Raw genomic sequence first — 18,310 nt, forward strand, 5'->3', positions numbered from 1 at the left:
GTCCCAGAGCACCATCAGTAGACTGTGGGTCAGGTTTCAAGCCACTGGCTCCGTTGCTGACTTGCCACGAGCGGGAAGACCAAGGGCGACAACTGCTGCTCACGACCGCTTCATACGGCTCCGCCACCTCCGGAATCGTTTCCTGTCGGCCTCATCTTCTGTCCAGGCTCTCCCCGGGACACACCGATTATCGGACCAGACCGTGCGGAACCGCCTGCATGAAGCTGGTTTGAGAGCTCGCAGACCTCACAGAGGAGCTGTCCTCACCCGCCGCCATCGCCAGAACCGAGTGCAGTGGGGCAACCAGCACCTTCGCTGGACCGTCCGGAATCACTGGAGACACGTGTGGTTCAGCGACGAGTTCTACTTCCTGCTCCAGCGACATGATGGTCGGAGGAGGGTCTACCGGAGAGTAAACGAACGTTACGCGCCCAACTGTGTGGATGAGGCACCCGTTCATGGTGGTGGAGGCGTCATGGTGTGGGGGGCGATCAATACCGCTGGAAGGAGCACCCTGGTGCACGTCCAAGGGCGCATAACTGCCCAGCGATACGTGGAGAAAATTCTGCGCCCACACGCCCTTCCTCTTCTGGCTGACCAGGATGCCATATTCCAGCAGGACAACGCTCGCCCGCACACAGCACGACTCACCACCCAGTTCCTCACCGACCACCATGTCCAGGTGCTTCCCTGGCCATCCATGTCGCCAGACATGAACCCGATAGAACACCTCTGGGATTGAATTGGACAGACGTGTGCGCAGGCGAGAAGAAGCGCCGGCAAATCACCGCGATCTATTGCAGGCACTTCAGGAGGAGTGGGACACCATCCCACAGCAAGATATCCGGCATCTGATCCAGTCCATGCCCAGAAGGTGCCGGGCAGTTGTTGCTGCTCAAGGCAGTCACACCCCCTACTGACTTGACAGCCTCGGCACCCAATCGTATTGATTGACTGATTGATTTGAAGATGCAAATGAACTGTGTGTGCATTCAACTGTGTCCATACCAAATTTCAAACAAATAATCTAAATATTGGATTTTCTGTTAATTTTTTCGAAAAATAAAACAAATTTGGCAAGTAGCAACTATGCGTTTCTTTTTTTGAACAGTATATGTTAAAAAAAAATTCGGTTTCCTTACCAGACAAGGAAACTCAAGGCATCCTGTCAGGGAGAGAATGAGCCGAGCTCATTTTGACCTGAGTTCAGGATGGTGTCAGTCTACGATTACCCGCAAATTTCAGTCAATAAAAAAAAGTTCGAGGCTGTCTTTTTCTACTTCTTTTTCTACTTCTTTTTCTACTTCTTTTTCTGCGTCCATGGGCTGCAACTTCGGCGTACACTCGTGTTTTTGCACGAGCGGGTGTTTACGTCTATGGCCGTCTCACCCTCCCGCCATTTAGGCAGCCATACTCCATACTAAGCTGAAGGAAGCCCTTATCCAGCAGAAAAGCCAGAACATGTATATTCAGTGTGGTGACCATGATTGTTTACGCGAGAAGGAAGTGGTCTTTAAAAATTCGCCGCTTTCGTCTTAGCTTGTTGTTAGGCTTCTGTAAAAAGAAAGTCTGTGAATAATTCATGCAGTACACGTTCGCTCTTTCCAGCCCCCCGTACGTTGCCCCCTCAGTTCGGGAAACGCCGAACCCACCCTGTTGAATCGGGCGCTGGACAAAAACGGTCTTAAATCTCCCACAGTTCGGTTTGTAATTATTTCACCATTCACCAGGAATAACTAAACATTTCTGTTTGAACATTCAGTTATTCAAATTTGAAACACTGTGATTGGGTAATCTTTGCAAACTATAATTTCTTCATGCGCTGTCCTTCTTTTCATTTCTGTCCTCCTTTCAAGTTTGACCTCTGAGAGTGATGCGAGTTACTAGCATCACGTGAACAAACAAGCGTAGCAACTTAGTGTAAATAACGCAAAGCAACCACCACAATAGTGCTAAATAACGCAAAGCAACCACCACAATAGTGCTAATTCTTTGCCTATTCAACGACATTTAACTAGTGTGACAGGGGAGGCTACCGCTCCTTTCACAGCAGACTCTGCACCCGAGTTGTTGGCCTTTAAGTCAACACCCGTGGTTTGTGGAAATCTGTTTGTGATGGGGTCTGGTAGTTTCCGATTGTCTGTATGTTCATGGAAACCTTCGGGTTTGCATAACAGTTTTTATAGGGCTAAGAAATTAGCCCTAATATTTTCAAACCTGTTTGATTGCACTTCGCTTCCCGAGGTGATCGTAGTGTTTCGGCACTCGGTTACACTAGCTTTTAAAAAACTTCCTTTTGCAAAGTGAAGGCAGACCTCCTGCACGGTAGCATTGTTTGTGACGCAGAGTCGTATGCTATTTCTTTGGAAGCGATATGACGGCCTTTTTCCCCGATATGTTTTCCCTTTCACATTTGTGGTATACTATGCCAAATAAGGTAGAAAAACAGAACTTGGCTTTATAGATCCGCTGCTGAGATAAAACGTGATAGCTCGTGCACATTGATGCTATGACGGTAAACACCGCTGCCCTACGTACGGTACCCTTTGATAACTCAAACACTAAACCGATCAAACAAGCACATGTATTGAGACAATTATTACTCCAGAAGCGTCCCCGCAAAACGAACTTACTGGTATTTTAACTCTGATGGGATGTGACGAACGAAACTTACCAAACAAATTATTCGGACACTGAATTTCGCACACCAACTAAAGCAGTAAATTCCCGTTATCTTACATTCAAACTTTATTTATTTATTAAGGAGATTTCTATAGCGCATAACTAAAAGCACTATGCGCTTAACTCTCTATGCCTTAGATGTAAAGGTTGCCAAGTTGTGCTGATAATGAAATTCTGTCAATGTTTTAATTGGCACTTTTATTTTTTTCGGTCGATTTTGTGGGTACTCTCATCTAACTACTAACTAGGGGCCCTTAACCTCCTCACAGGAAATTTCCTTTTTGGGACATGACTTGATGACACGCTGAGAAAACCCTCTTCAAAGCGGCAGTCACGTGATCACTTAAAAGAAACCTTTGATCGGAAAGGTGTGCCAGATACCTAAATATAGAGTGCATTAAATTGACAAGGGAATAAATGCTTCCGTTGGAGAGCAACATTCATCACACTATTGTTTTTGCTAAGTTTTAGTAAACGGGAAACGGCGGAACATGGACGTTGAATGAGGTTGAACGCCCTTAAAGCTCTGGTTTTTTTTTATGACTCAGGGTTTCCCACCGACACTCTCCCCAGAGAGTCCCGGAACCCCCAATTTCGTTTGTTGAGGGGGTCCTTGTCGGGACGTCAGAGGGTCAAGAAACGAGGAGGACTTTTGGAAGTCCTGTGAGACCTCCACGAGGCCATTATTTGCCATAATGGTGTGTGTGTGTGTGTGTGTGTGTGTGTTTGTGCGTGTGTGTGTGTGTGTGTGTGTGTGTCTGTGTGTGTGTGCGTGTTTGTGTGTGCGTGTGTGTGTGTGTGTGTGTGTGTGTATATGTGTGTGTGTGTGTATGTGTGTCTGTGTGTGTGTGTTTTTTTTTTAAGTTGAGATTTTTTCAATGTTCATTGTACATGATTTATTGTGAGTTGTGCATCTATTGCATTTATAAGTGGATAATGTGTTGCTGTAAGCGTATTGTTACGTTAATTTGTTAGAATGTATAAGTATGGTTTTATTCATAGTTAATATGTAAAGCGCGGAGAGCACAATTTACCGTGGTTCGCGCTATATCAGCTCTCATTGTTATTATGATTTACTCTGTAAATTTACGTCGGTACAGATCCGGCAGAAAACATTCTCGTTTTTGAAGTCTCGACAAGTGTGCATTCTTATCCATTCTGGATGGAATCTAGCAGACGATTACAGTCTGAAAATCGATACCAAAGGTACGCGGCATGACAACGCAAATTTAGAGCGTCCAGGGACCGGATTTACAGGTTTACAGGTTTAGTGCGTCGCTGAACCCCCTTCAGGAATGTTTGGTACTTTTCCGGCTTCTCTTGCGTATATGACGCAGGGACGCACAGTTTGGGGAGCCCTGTGACTTGTAAAGTCGGAAGCCAGCCCTCGGTGGGAGCTGAAATCGACCGCAGCCGATTCAACAGTGCGATACCCCATTACTGCCTCTCTTTCTCTGCCGCGTGGTCACGGCTCTCCTCACGTCGCGTCGTGGCGACAATCGCCGAGACACAGCTAGTTTCAGTTAGCCGCCAGTCGCTTTACTTGTTGATGTTCGTGCGAAGTGAGCGTGCGTAGCAGACGTTAGCATTTTGTTCGAGAGCAGACGACATAAAATGCCCTGAAAAAAGGGGGAACAATACAAAGAAAAGACCGAAAATTGGAGGAGTTAGCCTGTGCAAAGGTGGACGGGAAAGGTTGGAGTACAAATACACCGAAATAAATGGAAGTTGCTGAAGAGGAGAAAGCAAGTGTGGGAGACAATATTTGCTCCGGATTTGAGGACATTTAAATCAACACTGAGATAAGCGAGAAATAATGCATTGAGATGTCAATAGATTGACAGAGATTTCCTATGAGATTTAGCCTACATTCCAACTTCATATTAACAAGCTGCAGTGAATTCCAATTAAAATTATGTGAAAACGATTTGTGACATAATATACGAGAACAAAGATCGTTCTGCAGCCATCCAAGATTAATTGTATCTGGAGTACTAGCCTATTGCTCGGACTGATGAAGTAGAAGCTGACACCTGCGGATTACTAGCTTTGCTTGAGGTGTGAAAGTAATGTGAATAATAAAACAACAAAACAACAAAACTCCCTTCTCTTTTGTGGATAAACATCGTCTGGACAACACCGAAAAAGACGACATCATAGGATTAGAACCCGATAGAACCAATGCAAGGCACTTGCTGACATTTCTGGTGGAAATGTGAGCATAAAGCGAAAAATGTGAATGGAACTGAACTCAAAAAGTTGTGAGACAATGATTATCAATGGATTAGTGAAACTCTATTTCTGAATTTATTATAAAGCTGAGAGTGAGAGACAGTGGATCAGAGCGCCTATAACTCTTCTTCAGCTGTCAAGCTCGTGTCAAGAAGTTATGATGGCAACAACATAAACGAGCACGACGGCTGAGGGTTATCAATGAATGATCACTTTGAATTGCCGTCAGTTCAGCCAATTAGCGGAATTACTCTATCATTGCGAACCGCATGGCGGTTTGCTGCAAGGGATGATGCCATTGGAACATCATTACTGAAAGATGTCATTCCGCAACAACGTCAGCAGCAAAGTGGTCAGTGCAGCATCAGGTAATGATGCTGACTCCATGGACTGTGAATGATGTTATTATTGAAGGATAACATAATAATGTGAAACAATAAAACAGCCGTATTATTGCTGATGTTAACAGAGAGAAAAAAACCGAAAGTGTATTATATTTTATGCTGAAATACGCAGTTTTCAAATAAACCATCAAACACAAGCCGAGAGATGGATACTGACATTGATACAGAAACAGTGAGACAGTGAAACAATGGTAATGAAGATGACATTTGGTGTGACTCGGTGAAACTGCAGTTATGAGGATGACAACGTTGCGAGTGTTGATTCTCGGGGATCACAAAGTTGGAAAATCTGGTAAGAACCTTTCTGGAAAAGCAACACATCCCGTTTCTGTCTGTCTGTACGTCGGTTTATTTTTTGTGTAAGTTTGTCAGTTTGGCTGGTTGTTTGGATGGATGCTGTCACCCATAACACTAGCAGACGAAACCCATGAGAATATGATGTATTCGCATCCGTATTCTAGGAAAAGTGTACACGTTTTTCGCGCTCTGATGGGGTACAAGGCCGAAACAAAAGTAAAGACAGTACATATTGTACATGGCGAAATAAAAGTCCGCAAGGATTACCCGAATAAACGTCCAAACACTCATTTTCAGGTAGTAATAATAAACGGTGTGTGGAGACAAATTACAAGTACCCTCAAACGAAGTGTGTAGCTAATTTGGCGATTTGAGACGGTGTTCGTTTTACTACGAGTATCCCATAATGGGTCCAGCTGGTCATTGTTTTGCAAATTTATGTGTAGCGCCCTGTGCGTTAGACAAAGCTCTAGCTAAGATTAACTGGGAAGATAAAGTGTAACAGGTACGTTTGGAATCTAAACATCTTTACGACTTTGGCAACCCCTTGTTAAAAGTTTGGTTCAATCGATGACGGTAGGCCTATCACGTCTATCAATGTCGAATGATATTGAGTACTTGCCCGACGGCGTCGTCAGGACAGATTTATAGTGTGTGTGTGTATGTGTGTGTGTGTGTGTGTGTGTGTGTGTGTGTGTGTGTGTGTGTGTGTGTGTGTGTGTGTGTGTGTGTGTGTGTGTGTGTGTGTGTGTGTGTGTGTGAGTGTCTGTTTGTCTGTCTTTCTGTCTTTCTGTCTTTCTGTCTGTCTCTGTCTGTCTGTGTATTTGTCTGTCTGTCTTCCTCTGTGTGTGTGTGTGTGTGTGTGTGTGTGTGTGTGTGTGTGTGTGTGTGTGTGTGTGTGTCTGTTTGTCTGTCTTTCTGTCTGTCTCTGTCTGTCTGTGTATTTGTCTGTCTGTCTTTCTGTGCGCGTGTGTGTGTGTGTGTGTGTGTGTGTGTGTGTGTGTGTGTGTGTGTGTGTGTGTGTGTGTGAGAGTGTTGTGTGTGTGTGTGTGTGTGTGTGTGTATGTGTGTGAGTGTGTGTGTGTGTGTATGTGTGTGTGTGTGTGTGTGTGTGTGTGTGTGTGTGTGTGTGTGTTTGCGTGTATGTGTGTGTTGTGAGTGTGTGTGTGTGTTGTGAGTGTGTGTTGTGTGTGTGTGTGTGTGTGTTTCTTCCTACTTTTCACAGATTTTCTGTTCGTAAGTTCCGTAAATTTACCTTCATGTTACGACTGCCTCCCTTTCAAGACCTGTTCTCAGGTTTTTAAAAGATTTTTCTGGGGGGGGGTCTGCAGGGGGTTTGAAAAGGGGTGGAGGGGGGGGGGGGATTCACTGTATTTACGTCGGCGCAGAAAATGTCACCGTGATTTTCATTTCATTTTGCATTTCTAATTGAACTTGAGACGGCAGGTTGACAGCGATCGGAGCAAAGTGTGAACTAACGCAGCCGCCACTCGTTGGGGGGTCTTCCTCGCCCCAGACACTTCATTGTTTCCACCTTGTTCTGCATACCTCTCGGTCCTCTGAAACGATTATTCACTGACTTCCCTAAAATGTAACTTGAAGAGACGGTAACCTCTAATATGTCTGTTGATTTTTGTGTGTGCTATTATTAGATACAGTCAGGAGCCATAACTTCTAGGACATATAGTACGACCACTAATATATTATGGCGAGACACACTGAGATAGATATTTTTGTTCTCACAATACTTACAAACATTATACAAAGATGCTACCTCCAGGTATTGAAGGCGCGGTCCTTCCGACGTAAGCGATCATGTTGACAACAGCCGATCTCGCCAGATTGTTACAAGAGCATCTTTCAACCTGAACACAAGCAAACATCAACATTCTTACTTTTTCTGTTCAGAGTGGGAATTGTTTGCTGAATTAATTTTGTAACTGATAGTTCCAGTGTCATTCTCCTAAGCTAGGTAATTCCAGCCTACGTATGAGGTGTCTGAGAGCACCAGCGTGCGGAGGGATTTTGCGGGCATTGCAGCAAACAGAAAGAGGGACATTTTTCTCGGACTCTCGAGGCAGATGCCAGACCGTAATAATTGGTCTCTAGACTGATTCAGCAAAAATATCTTCTATGAACAAAAAACTCTTACCCCGCGGGTTAGAGGGAAGAATTTACCCGATGCTCCCCAGCATGTCGTAAGAGGCGACTAACGGATTCTGTTTCTCCTTTTACCCTTGTTAAGTGTTTCTTGTATAGAATATAGTCAATGTTTGTAAAGATTATAGTCAAGCAGTATGTAAGAAATGTTAAGTCCTTTGTACTGGAAACTTGCATTCTCCCAGTAAGGTCATATATTGTACTACGTTGCAAGCCTCTGGAGCAATTTTTTGATTATTGCTTTTGTGAACAAGAAACAATTAACAAGTGGCTCTATCCCATCTCCCCCCTTTCCCCGTCGCGATATAACCTTGAACGGTTGAAAACGACGTTAAACACCAAATAAAGAAAGAAATAAAGAAAGACGGGTCTGTGATGCGCTACACATGATCTTTTACACTCGAATGACTGTACCTTTAAACAAAGACAAGGAAGGGAAGAGAGAGAGACAGTCGGAACACCCAGGCAGTAAATTGTCGCAGTCAGCAGCAAGCGTGACAATTTGCATTTCTAATTGAAACCGGAGAAAGGTAGGACGACCCACGTGCAAACATTGTCTGCCGTCTGCTGGCCTCTTCAGGTGCACCTGCTGGGTATTGAGAGAATGGGAGAGGATGGGGGAGGGGGGGGGTACAATGGAAGATGCGTTACCTTTGAGGCCTTGACTTCAAGGACACTGTTCCGTTTTAACGTTTTAGGCGACCGAAAGAGGCAAAAACACTTAACAATTGCAGCTACGATCACCTAACCCTAGAAAATGAATATAGACAGAGAGACAGTGACAGACACATACAGACACAGACACACGGACACAGACACACACACAAACAACACAACACAACACACACACAACACAACACAACACAACACGTACAACACAACACAAACACACACACACACACACACACACACACACACACACATACACACACACACACACACACACACACACACACACACACACACACACACACACACACACACAGATATAGATAGAACTAGACAATTATGTAGAAGCTGAGTAGAAGTAGCGGAGAAATCATTTCACACACAGTTCAGAGCCAGACTAACCACAATTTCAGTGCTCTTAATGACTTTTTGGCTGTCACTGTTATGGCCATTTCTTTCGTACTCTGTGATTTAAAATCCAAGTAAGGAGCCGTTACTCTGCTCAACAAAAGACTCATGTTTGGGAGTGGCGGTCCTTAACATTATGATTTAGTTTGACATGGTGTACCTGTGGTTGTCGCCCATATAAAAACAATTAAAAAAGCTATTTATTTTCTCTCCTTGAATTGTTTTCAATGTTAGCCTTGGGCTTTGTGGAACGATTAATGTACTTGTCTAGTAGGAAACCGTATGCTTGTTGCTTGCTTGTGATAGGGGTCGTTGGCCTCGAGGTGTGTGTACGGAACCGCGTAGTAGCAAAGAAATCGCCACATTTGCTAAGAATTAGCTACACTTCCAGGACGTATACCAGAAACCAGTCTGTAAACTATCGTGTACACATCCACAGATCCATTTATGTTTTTATGTTGAATACGAGCTTGCACACACTCCGAAAAACCAACCGCCTGCCATCTTCCTGCGCAGAGAGTGTTTTTCTGTTGCTAAATTAATTTAGCAAATTGACAGGTGTCATTTAAGAAATTATTTCTGGAAAGGAAAAAATTCTTTTTGCAAGAAGCAGGCATACCGTTCTTTTATTTGCATCGAAGCGAAAGACTGCTTTCATGTCACGTGGAAACCCAGGTAGACGTGTAATGGCTTTCACGATCGTTCATACGGGAAGGAAAGGGTCTTTAACGTGCGTCACCGACACCGATCACTTGGTCGTTTTCATGGGAAGGGAGCTATCTTTAAGATGTGAAGAGGAAAGGGGATGGTATAGTTGGTGGTGTCTATTTTGGGACAGTTTGAATGAAATGAGGATGTTTTGTACCCTGGGTTTTTTTCACGGTAGTTTTGTTTTGCCGGTGTACCAGATTACGTCTTGTTGGTTGTTTTGGGATAGCCTGCGAGAAATTTTTTTTACCTCGCCGTTTTCTCGGAATTTCAGTCTTGAACAAAATCTGTCGTATTTGGTCTTCGTTTCAAACTGTTTTTCTCACGCGAAGACTGCTGCTGAAGATGTTTCTGGTTTCATAACAGGTTTTTGTTCTCGCTTCTGGTGTGTGTGGGGGATTTGATAACATCTTCTTTTCTTTTGGGGGATCTCTTTTGTAAAAACACGATGACAAGACGTCTTTTCAGTCTTTCCCCTCCATTCTTAATCTGCGATGATTGGTCTTCGTTTGAAACTGTTTTTCTCACACGAGGATGGGTACGTCTGCTAAGCATGTTTTGAATTCATGGTAGATTTGTTTTTACTCTACCCTTTTTGGTCGTCATTGGAACTTGTTTTTCTCAACAGAAGACGTTCACCTTAGGTTTCATAACGGGTTTACCTTAGAAAAAAAGAAGAAGACGTTTTAAATGTGTTTTGACAGATCATTAGGTATCCCAGTATGCCTATTCGGCGTTGTTTGTGTGCGCAGAGTTCTTTTTCATAGAGATGCGCATTGCTCTTTTGATGTCATTTGTTTTCGTCATCTGTGGCATCACTGCATGGAATGGGTTTTTTTCGCACGTGATGAGCGGATGTTTGGTCAGTTGGTTGGTCGACATGTTTGTTTGTTTGCTTGCTGGCGCATTTGTTTGTCTGCTACTTTTTTTCTTCTTCTGTTTGCCCTTGTCAGAGAAAATATTTTGGAGAAAAAAAATTATGATGGTGATATTAACACATAAGCTTGCGGGGATCATCCTTTCATGAGGATGAAAGCGAACATATCTTTGATGAAATTCGCGTGTTCCAAATAACTCTCACTGACTTACTTTTGTTGCATTTGTCGGCTTTATATTTATTTTTAGAGCGCACACACGCACGCACCCACGCACGTACGCAAGCACGCACGCTAGCACGTACGCACGCTAGTACGCATGAACACACACACACACTAGCACGTACGCACGCTAGTACGCATGGACACACACACACGCACACACACACGCACGCACGCACACGCACGCACGCACACGCACACGCACACACACCAGCCCCCTCCCACACATACACACCCCGATGGCCAATACTGACAAGGAGAAACACACGTTGCAAACGAATGATATTGTGTGCAGACGATTGAGCAAACTGATGGGCGAAAACACCTGTAGAATTGTTCAGCCGTTGGAGCTGTTGGGCAAATTTGCTCTCAGAGGTGATATCTGGGGTCTAACCGTCCTTATGCAGCAAACATCATAGGCGCAGAGCAAGCGGGCTTGTGTGTGTAGAGCAAGGTTTGTTTTGACGTGATAATTTTCTGCTTTCATAAACAGACCTCAGGAACAGGATTTTTCTTCAAAACTGTCTCTCTCTTTGTGTGTGTGTAGAAAAAAGATTTGTGTTGAAGTGATAATGTTCTGTGATCGCAATCTGCCATCACCTGTGGTGCTTCAAGAGGATTTTACGCATTTTCTCCCTCTTACAGTGAAGTGTGTTTGGGCTGTCAGTCTGGTCTGTCTGTATAATTATATATTATATTATATGCCCGCCTGTTTGACTACCATTGAGAGTTATCAAAGGCAAACGCGGACGAACTGTCAAACACACACGCGCGCTCTCTCGTACGCACGTACACACAGACATACGGGTAGACAGACACTTGGACAGACAGACAGACATACAGACAGACAGACATACACACGCACACACACACGCACGCACGTAACGGTCCATCCTCAACAAATTTCGATTCTTTTTATGTCTGCTTTCATTTTTCTTCTGAAGTAGAACAGACCTTCTTGTATCTTGATAAATAATATCTGATTGAAATTTTTTTAGCAAACATTAATTTATCAATTATATTCATTTAGTTCAATACAGAATTTATTTATTCATCATCATAACATTCAACGTATGGAACTATGCCAAACATCGGACACACTGTGGTACCAGCGATGAAGGGACACCCTTTCATGACAGGTATACTTTGGTAGAGATAATATAAAAAAGGACAAGAGAAGGTGTCCTTTTAAGGGAGGTGTCCTCTCATGGGAGGGTCCACACATCGCAGGTACTGCTGCACCAACTGCTGTTTTTCACACTTGAAAAATGGTACCATTACCTGTGTGTTTTTTCCCCCGGCATTCCCCGGCCGATTCCCCGCGGGTTGTTTTGTTAATGGCGTGATGTGGCGTGTTTTGGTGTGTTTGTTGTTGAAGGAAGCTACACTGATCACAGTCCTGTCACGGGCAATGAATGTCGCAAGGCGTGATACTCAGTCTGGTGTAAAACATCACTTGTCAGGTTGCAGCAAGGAATGCTTTCATTGCGCGGGTTAAAGGTTCGTTCCTTCTCGTGTAAACGACCATGTTCACAACCACACAGCTCTCCAGGCTATCATTGGCGATAAGAGCATATCCCTGAAGGTGTACTGATTTAGTTAACTGTTAACTTTTGATGCTTTATCTCCCCCGAAATCGGCGTATGGCTGCCTGAATGGCGGGGTAAAAACGGTCATACACGTAAAAATCCACTCGTGCTAAAACATGAGTGAACGTTGGAGTCTAAGCCCATGAACAAAGAAGAAGAAGAAGATGCTTTATCACATAATATAAAAAGAAGAAGAACAAAACCATTAGTCTCGTGGTAGAAACTCATTTTAATGTTGGTAATGTTGGTCAAGAGTTGTCTCCTCTTCGTATGATCAGAACTGGAATGGTATCTTCCACTAAAATGTGCAATTTTGCGTCCAGAGAGATGTCCAGGAATCGTGGACCATTATTTGGGTTAAGTTAAGATCTGATGCCTGATTTTGTTTTAAAGAACAAAGAACCGACTCTTTCTAATAAAACTTTTGATAGATTCTGCTCTTAGTAAAAATGTTTTGCGTCTGTCGAAATAGATTTCCCACAACTACCTGAGTTTGGGATATTTCCGGGATCAGTCCACTGTAAGACGGGCGCAGTGGCGTGGTGGTAAGACGTCGGCCTCCTAATCGGGAGGTCGTGAGTTTGAATCCCAGTCGCTGCCGCCTGGTGGGTTAAGAGTGGAGATCTGTCCCATCTCCCAGGTCAACTTATGTGCATATCTGCTAGTGACTTAACCCCCTTCGTGTGTACGCGCAAGCACAAGACCAAGTGCGCACGGAAAAGATCCTGTAATCCATGTCAGAGTTCGGTGGGTTATAAAACACGAAAATACCCAGCATGCCTCCCCCGAAATCGGCGTATGCTGCCTGCATGGCTGGGTAAAAACGGTCATGCACGTAAAGATCCACTCGTGCTAAAAACATGAGTGAACGTGGGAGTCTAAGCCCTTGAACGAAGAAGAAGAAGTCCACTGTAAGGGTTCAGTAACCTGAACGGGCGGTGTTTAACATCACTCAACCGACGGTCTTTTATTTATAAACAACCGCATCGGTTGAGTAATCAAAATGAATCATCCCCTTGGTAACACTCACGTGTACCTCAATTAAAATATATATCTGTTGAAGTGCTGTGTTTACTTACACGAAGAAAACATGACTGCACGCAAAATGAAGACCAAGAGGAGTGTGAGAAAGGAATATAAGCACATTCATTCTAAACACTTACTGTAGGTTTTAAACTTGTGCTTGACATTTTGTTTACCCCCCCTGCCCTTAAAAAGGGAACTTAGCTTGAGTGTGTGTGTGTGTGTGTGTGTGTGTGTGTGTGTGTGTGTGTGTGTGTGTGTGTGTGTGTGTGTGTGTGTGTGTGTGTGTATGTATGTGTGTGCGTCAGTGCGTGTGTGAACGCGTGCGTGCACGAGCGCGCGTCACATGCGACAACGGCATACTATGCCAATCATTTGAACTTTTCATTCCACTTGCACATCTACTTTTGCCGCATCCATCGCTACATGTTGAGTTTGTATCTACTTTCTTCTTCAACTTTTCCACGATCTTCTCACAAATTTTCCTGGCGATATGCATAATAACCAAACAGAAAACAGACCACAACTTCTTGATATTCCTTGAACCCCGCTCTATTACGTCTCTCTTCTCTTTCCAGCATAGCCCAAGTTATCACCACCCTATAGTTTGTTTATCCCACTAGACAACTACTTTGGGATAATAAATGATGGCACCTTTGTGCTGCATTTTTGAATCGGTAAGCTGTAGGACTTTTATCATGTGACCCGGCTTGACCTCCACCAGGGTGACACGGGGGTCGGAACTCAAACTTCAGTGTGATTGATAGACTGCTAAGTTCGGCATTGTGCTTTTATTTGAAGATATATGTGACTGGTAGGGTGAAATGGGGGGGGGGGGGGGGGGGTGAGGAGGGGTGGGGGGTGGGGGCGGGGGGTTGGGGCGGGGAGGGGGTTATAAAGTGAGAGGGGCGGGGGTGGGGGTGGCATAAAGGGGAATACGGTGTATGGGTGTGTGAGTGGGGGGGTGGGGGTGCATAAAGGGTAATGCGGTGGGGGGGGGGGGGGGGTGTCTCACATGTATCCTGGCACGTCTGTCAGAATCATTTACCTGTTTTATTTATGGGTTCATGTGCTGAAATATTTAGCCTCGATGTTGTTAATGTATAGTGTATCGCCCTTGTGTCTGCCTTCCTGTATATGTCCGTTTGTCTCCCTCCCCCCTCCCTTCCTTTTCTCTGACTGTGAGGCTCTGTCTACTATAAACACACATCTTCCTGGTTCTTGATCGGTAATCGGTTATGGGGAGTTCCATGCCCTGTGAACCACAAAAACGTCGTTTCCAAGCGAGCCCGAGAACGATGGAATGTTTAACAACAAAGCGATTCACTCCCCCGTGAACAAGACAACTAGCTCAGGTCCATTGTGTGTAAAGCATCATGTCAAAGGGGACTTGGAAATGAACCTAACAACGCAGCAAAATACAGGATGATGACAGGAGAGGCGGCGTCTATGTCACCAAGAAGTATCATCTCAAAGCGAACAAGAGAGCGATTGTTACCAGTGATGTACAGCAAACATCTCAAGCAAACTAGACACCGAACGGTGATCGATGTACAATAATCATCTCAAAAACAAACTAGACACCGAACGGTGATCGATGTACAATAATCATCTCAAAATAAGCTAGAAACCGAACGCTGATCGATGTACAATAATCATCTCAAAACAAACTAGAAACCGAACGGTGATCGATGTACAATAATCATCTCAAAACAAACTAGACACCGAACTGTGATCGATGCATGTACAATAATCATCTCAAAAACAAACTAGACACCGAACGGTGATCGATGTACAATAATCACCGCAAAGCAAACTTGAGAGCGAACGGTGATCGATGTACAATAATCATCTTAAAACAGACTTGAGAGCGAACGGTGATCGATGTACAATAATCATCTTAAAACAGACTAGACACCGAACGGTGATCGATGTACAATAATCATCTCAAAAACAAACTAGACACCGAACGGTGATCGATGTACAATAATCACCGCAAAGCAAACTTGAGAGCGAACGGTGATCGATGTACAATAATCATCTTAAAACAGACTTGAGAGCGAACGGTGATCGATGTACAATACTCATTTTAAAACAGACTTGAGAGCGAACGGTGATCGATGTACAATAATCATCTTAAAACAGACTTGAGAGCGAACGGTGATGTACAATAATCATCTTAAAACAGACTTGAGAGCGAACGCTGATCGATGTACAATAATCATCTCAAAACAAACTTGAGAGCGAACCGGTGATGTACAATAATCACCGCAAAGCAAACTTGAGAGCGAACCGGTGATGTAGAGCAATCACCGCAAAGCAAACTTGAGAGCGAACAGGTGATGTAGAGCAATCACCGCAAAGCAAACTTGAGAGCGAACTAAAGTAAAAAGGAATCATCTCAAAGCAAACTTGAGAGCGAACAGGTGATGTAGAGCAATCACCTCGAAGCAAACTTGAGAGCGAACTGGTGATGTGGAGCAATCATCTCAAAGCAAACTTGAGAGCGAACAGGTGATGTAGAGCAATCACCTCAAAGCAAACTTGAGAGCGAGCTAAAGTAAAAAGGAATCATCTCAAAGCAAACTTGAGAGCGAACAGGTGATGCAGAGCAATCACCGCAAAGCAAACTTGAGAGCGAACAGGTGATGTGGAGCAATCACCGCAAAGCAAACTTGAGAGCGAACAGGTGATGTGGAGCAATCACCGCAAAGCAAACTTGAGAGCGAGCTAAAGTAAAAAGGAATCACCGCAAAGCAAACTTGAGAGCGAACAGGTGATGCAGAGCAATCACCGCAAAGCAAACTTGAGAGCGAACAGGTGATGCAGAGCAATCACCGCAAAGCAAACTTGAGAGCGAACCAGTGACGTACAGCAATCATCTCAAAGCAAACTTGAGAGCAAACAGGTGATGTAGAGCAATCACCGCAAAGCAAACTTGAGAGCGAACAGGTGATGTGGAGCAATCACCGCAAAGCAAACTTGAGAGCGAACAGGTGATGTAGAGCAATCACCGCAAAGCAAACTTGAGAGCGAGCTAAAGTAAAAAGGAATCATCTCAAAGCAAACTTGAGAGCGAACAGGTGATGTAGAGCAATCACCTCGAAGCAAACTTGAGAGCGAACTGGTGATGTGGAGCAATCATCTCAAAGCAAACTTGAGAGCGAACTAAAGTAAAAAGGAATCACCGCAAAGCAAACTTGAGAGCGAACAGGTGATGTAGAGCAATCACCGCAAAGCAAACTTGAGAGCGAACAGGTGATGTAGAGCAATCACCGCAAAGCAAACTTGAGAGCGAACAGGTGATGTAGAGCAATCACCGCAAAGCAAACTTGAGAGCGAACAGGTGATGCAGAGCAATCACCGCAAAGCAAACTTGAGAGCGAACAGGTGATGCAGAGCAATCACCGCAAAGCAAACTTGAGAGCGAACTAAAGTAAAAAGGAATCATCTCAAAGCAAACTTGAGAGCGAACAGGTGATGTAGAGCAATCACCTCAAAGCAAACTTGAGAGCGAACTAAAGTAAAAAGGAATCATCTCAAAGCAAACTTGAGAGCGAACAGGTGATGTAGAGCAATCACCTCAAAGCAAACTTGAGAGCGAACTAAAGTAAAAAGGAATCATCTCAAAGCAAACTTGAGAGCGAACAGGTGATGTAGAGCAATCACCTCAAAGCAAACTTGAGAGCGAACTAAAGTGAAAAGGAATCATCTCAAAACGAACTAGAGAGCGAACGCTGATCGATGTACAATAATCATCTCAAAACAAACTTGAGAGCGAACCGGTGATGTACAATAATCATCTCAAAGCAAACTTGAGAGCAAACAGGTGATGTAGAGCAATCACCTCAAAGCAAACTTGAGAGCGAACTAAAGTGAAAAGGAATCATCTCAAAACGAACTAGAGAGCGAACGCTGATCGATGTACAATAATCATCTCAAAACAAACTTGAGAGCGAACCGGTGATGTACAATAATCATCTCAAAGCAAACTTGAGAGCAAACAGGTGATGTAGAGCAATCACCTCAAAGCAAACTTGAGAGCGAACTAAAGTGAAAAGGAATCATCTCAAAACGAACTAGAGAGCGAACGGTGATCGATGTACAATAATCATCTCAAAACAAACTTGAGAGCGAACAGGTGATGTAGAGCAATCACCGCAAAGCAAACTTGAGAGCGAACAGGTGATGTAGAGCAATCACCTCAAAGCAAACTTGAGAGCGAACCAGTGACGTACAGCAATCATCTCAAAGCAGGCTTGAGAACCAGTGATGTACAACAATGCAAGGCACACCTGGGTGAAAATACACCTGTGACCGATCACCTGACAGAGGTCAGTGTGCAAACTGTGCCGTTACGAGGTGACCTGTGTCGTTAATCCTCAAGCTTTGTAGGAGGTCTGAGGACACAAGACACCTTATCTACCCGTGTAGATTAAGCAGTAAGCAGTCGCCAGTGTCGCTACCGTCCTTATTGGGTTGTAACTCAAGTATATCGCGGTCTTTGTCTAAGACCTGCGATTTGTTTGCACGCCGAATCTATATCCTGTCTCTAATCCAACATTCATAACTCACCAGTGTTCGTTTTCCGTTGCCCCTATTGGGCTTAAAGTGCCAGGACCCTCTTGGAAAGTGTCAATCTCTGTCGGGGAAATGTTCCGACAGGTATAACATTTTCCGCGGATCTGCTTCACAATGAGGACAGAGAACTGTGAGATAATATTGGTTTAGGAAAGAACTTGTCTGGAAAAAACATAATCCGGCTTGTGTGCGTCGTTCAAGGTACAATGTATCCAGCATGTATACCAAAAGAAAACAAACAAGTCACAAAAGCCCGGTTTTACAGCAAGTATCATCTTGGTAGCCTTATGCAATCGCCGTACTACCACCATGGCGCGTGACCTTGCCAGCGTATGACCTTGAAAAGGTCTGCAATTCTGTCAGTTGTAAAGCCGCTTTGGAACTGTCCTGACGGCTCGGTATCATTACCTCTGTGTTTCTTTTCTTTTATTCTTTCCTACTTCCTTTTTCAAAAATATTT

General features: G+C 44.1%; 1 protein-coding gene across 1 annotated transcript in view; it reads left to right on the top strand.

The window, feature by feature from the left end:
- The first annotated feature begins 4,193 nt into the window (after positions 1–4,193).
- Positions 4,194–18,310, top strand: part of LOC138963149 (ras-related and estrogen-regulated growth inhibitor-like protein) — a 47,189-nt gene continuing 33,072 nt past the window's right edge. The window contains exon 1 of the mRNA XM_070335183.1: positions 4,194–5,610. Coding sequence (XP_070191284.1) covers positions 5,553–5,610 — 58 coding nt within the window. The 5' untranslated portion in view covers positions 4,194–5,552. The remainder of the gene's footprint in view (positions 5,611–18,310) is intronic.

Source organism: Littorina saxatilis, linkage group LG3, assembly GCF_037325665.1.
Source record: "Littorina saxatilis isolate snail1 linkage group LG3, US_GU_Lsax_2.0, whole genome shotgun sequence".
NCBI lineage: Eukaryota > Metazoa > Mollusca > Gastropoda > Littorinimorpha > Littorinidae > Littorina > Littorina saxatilis.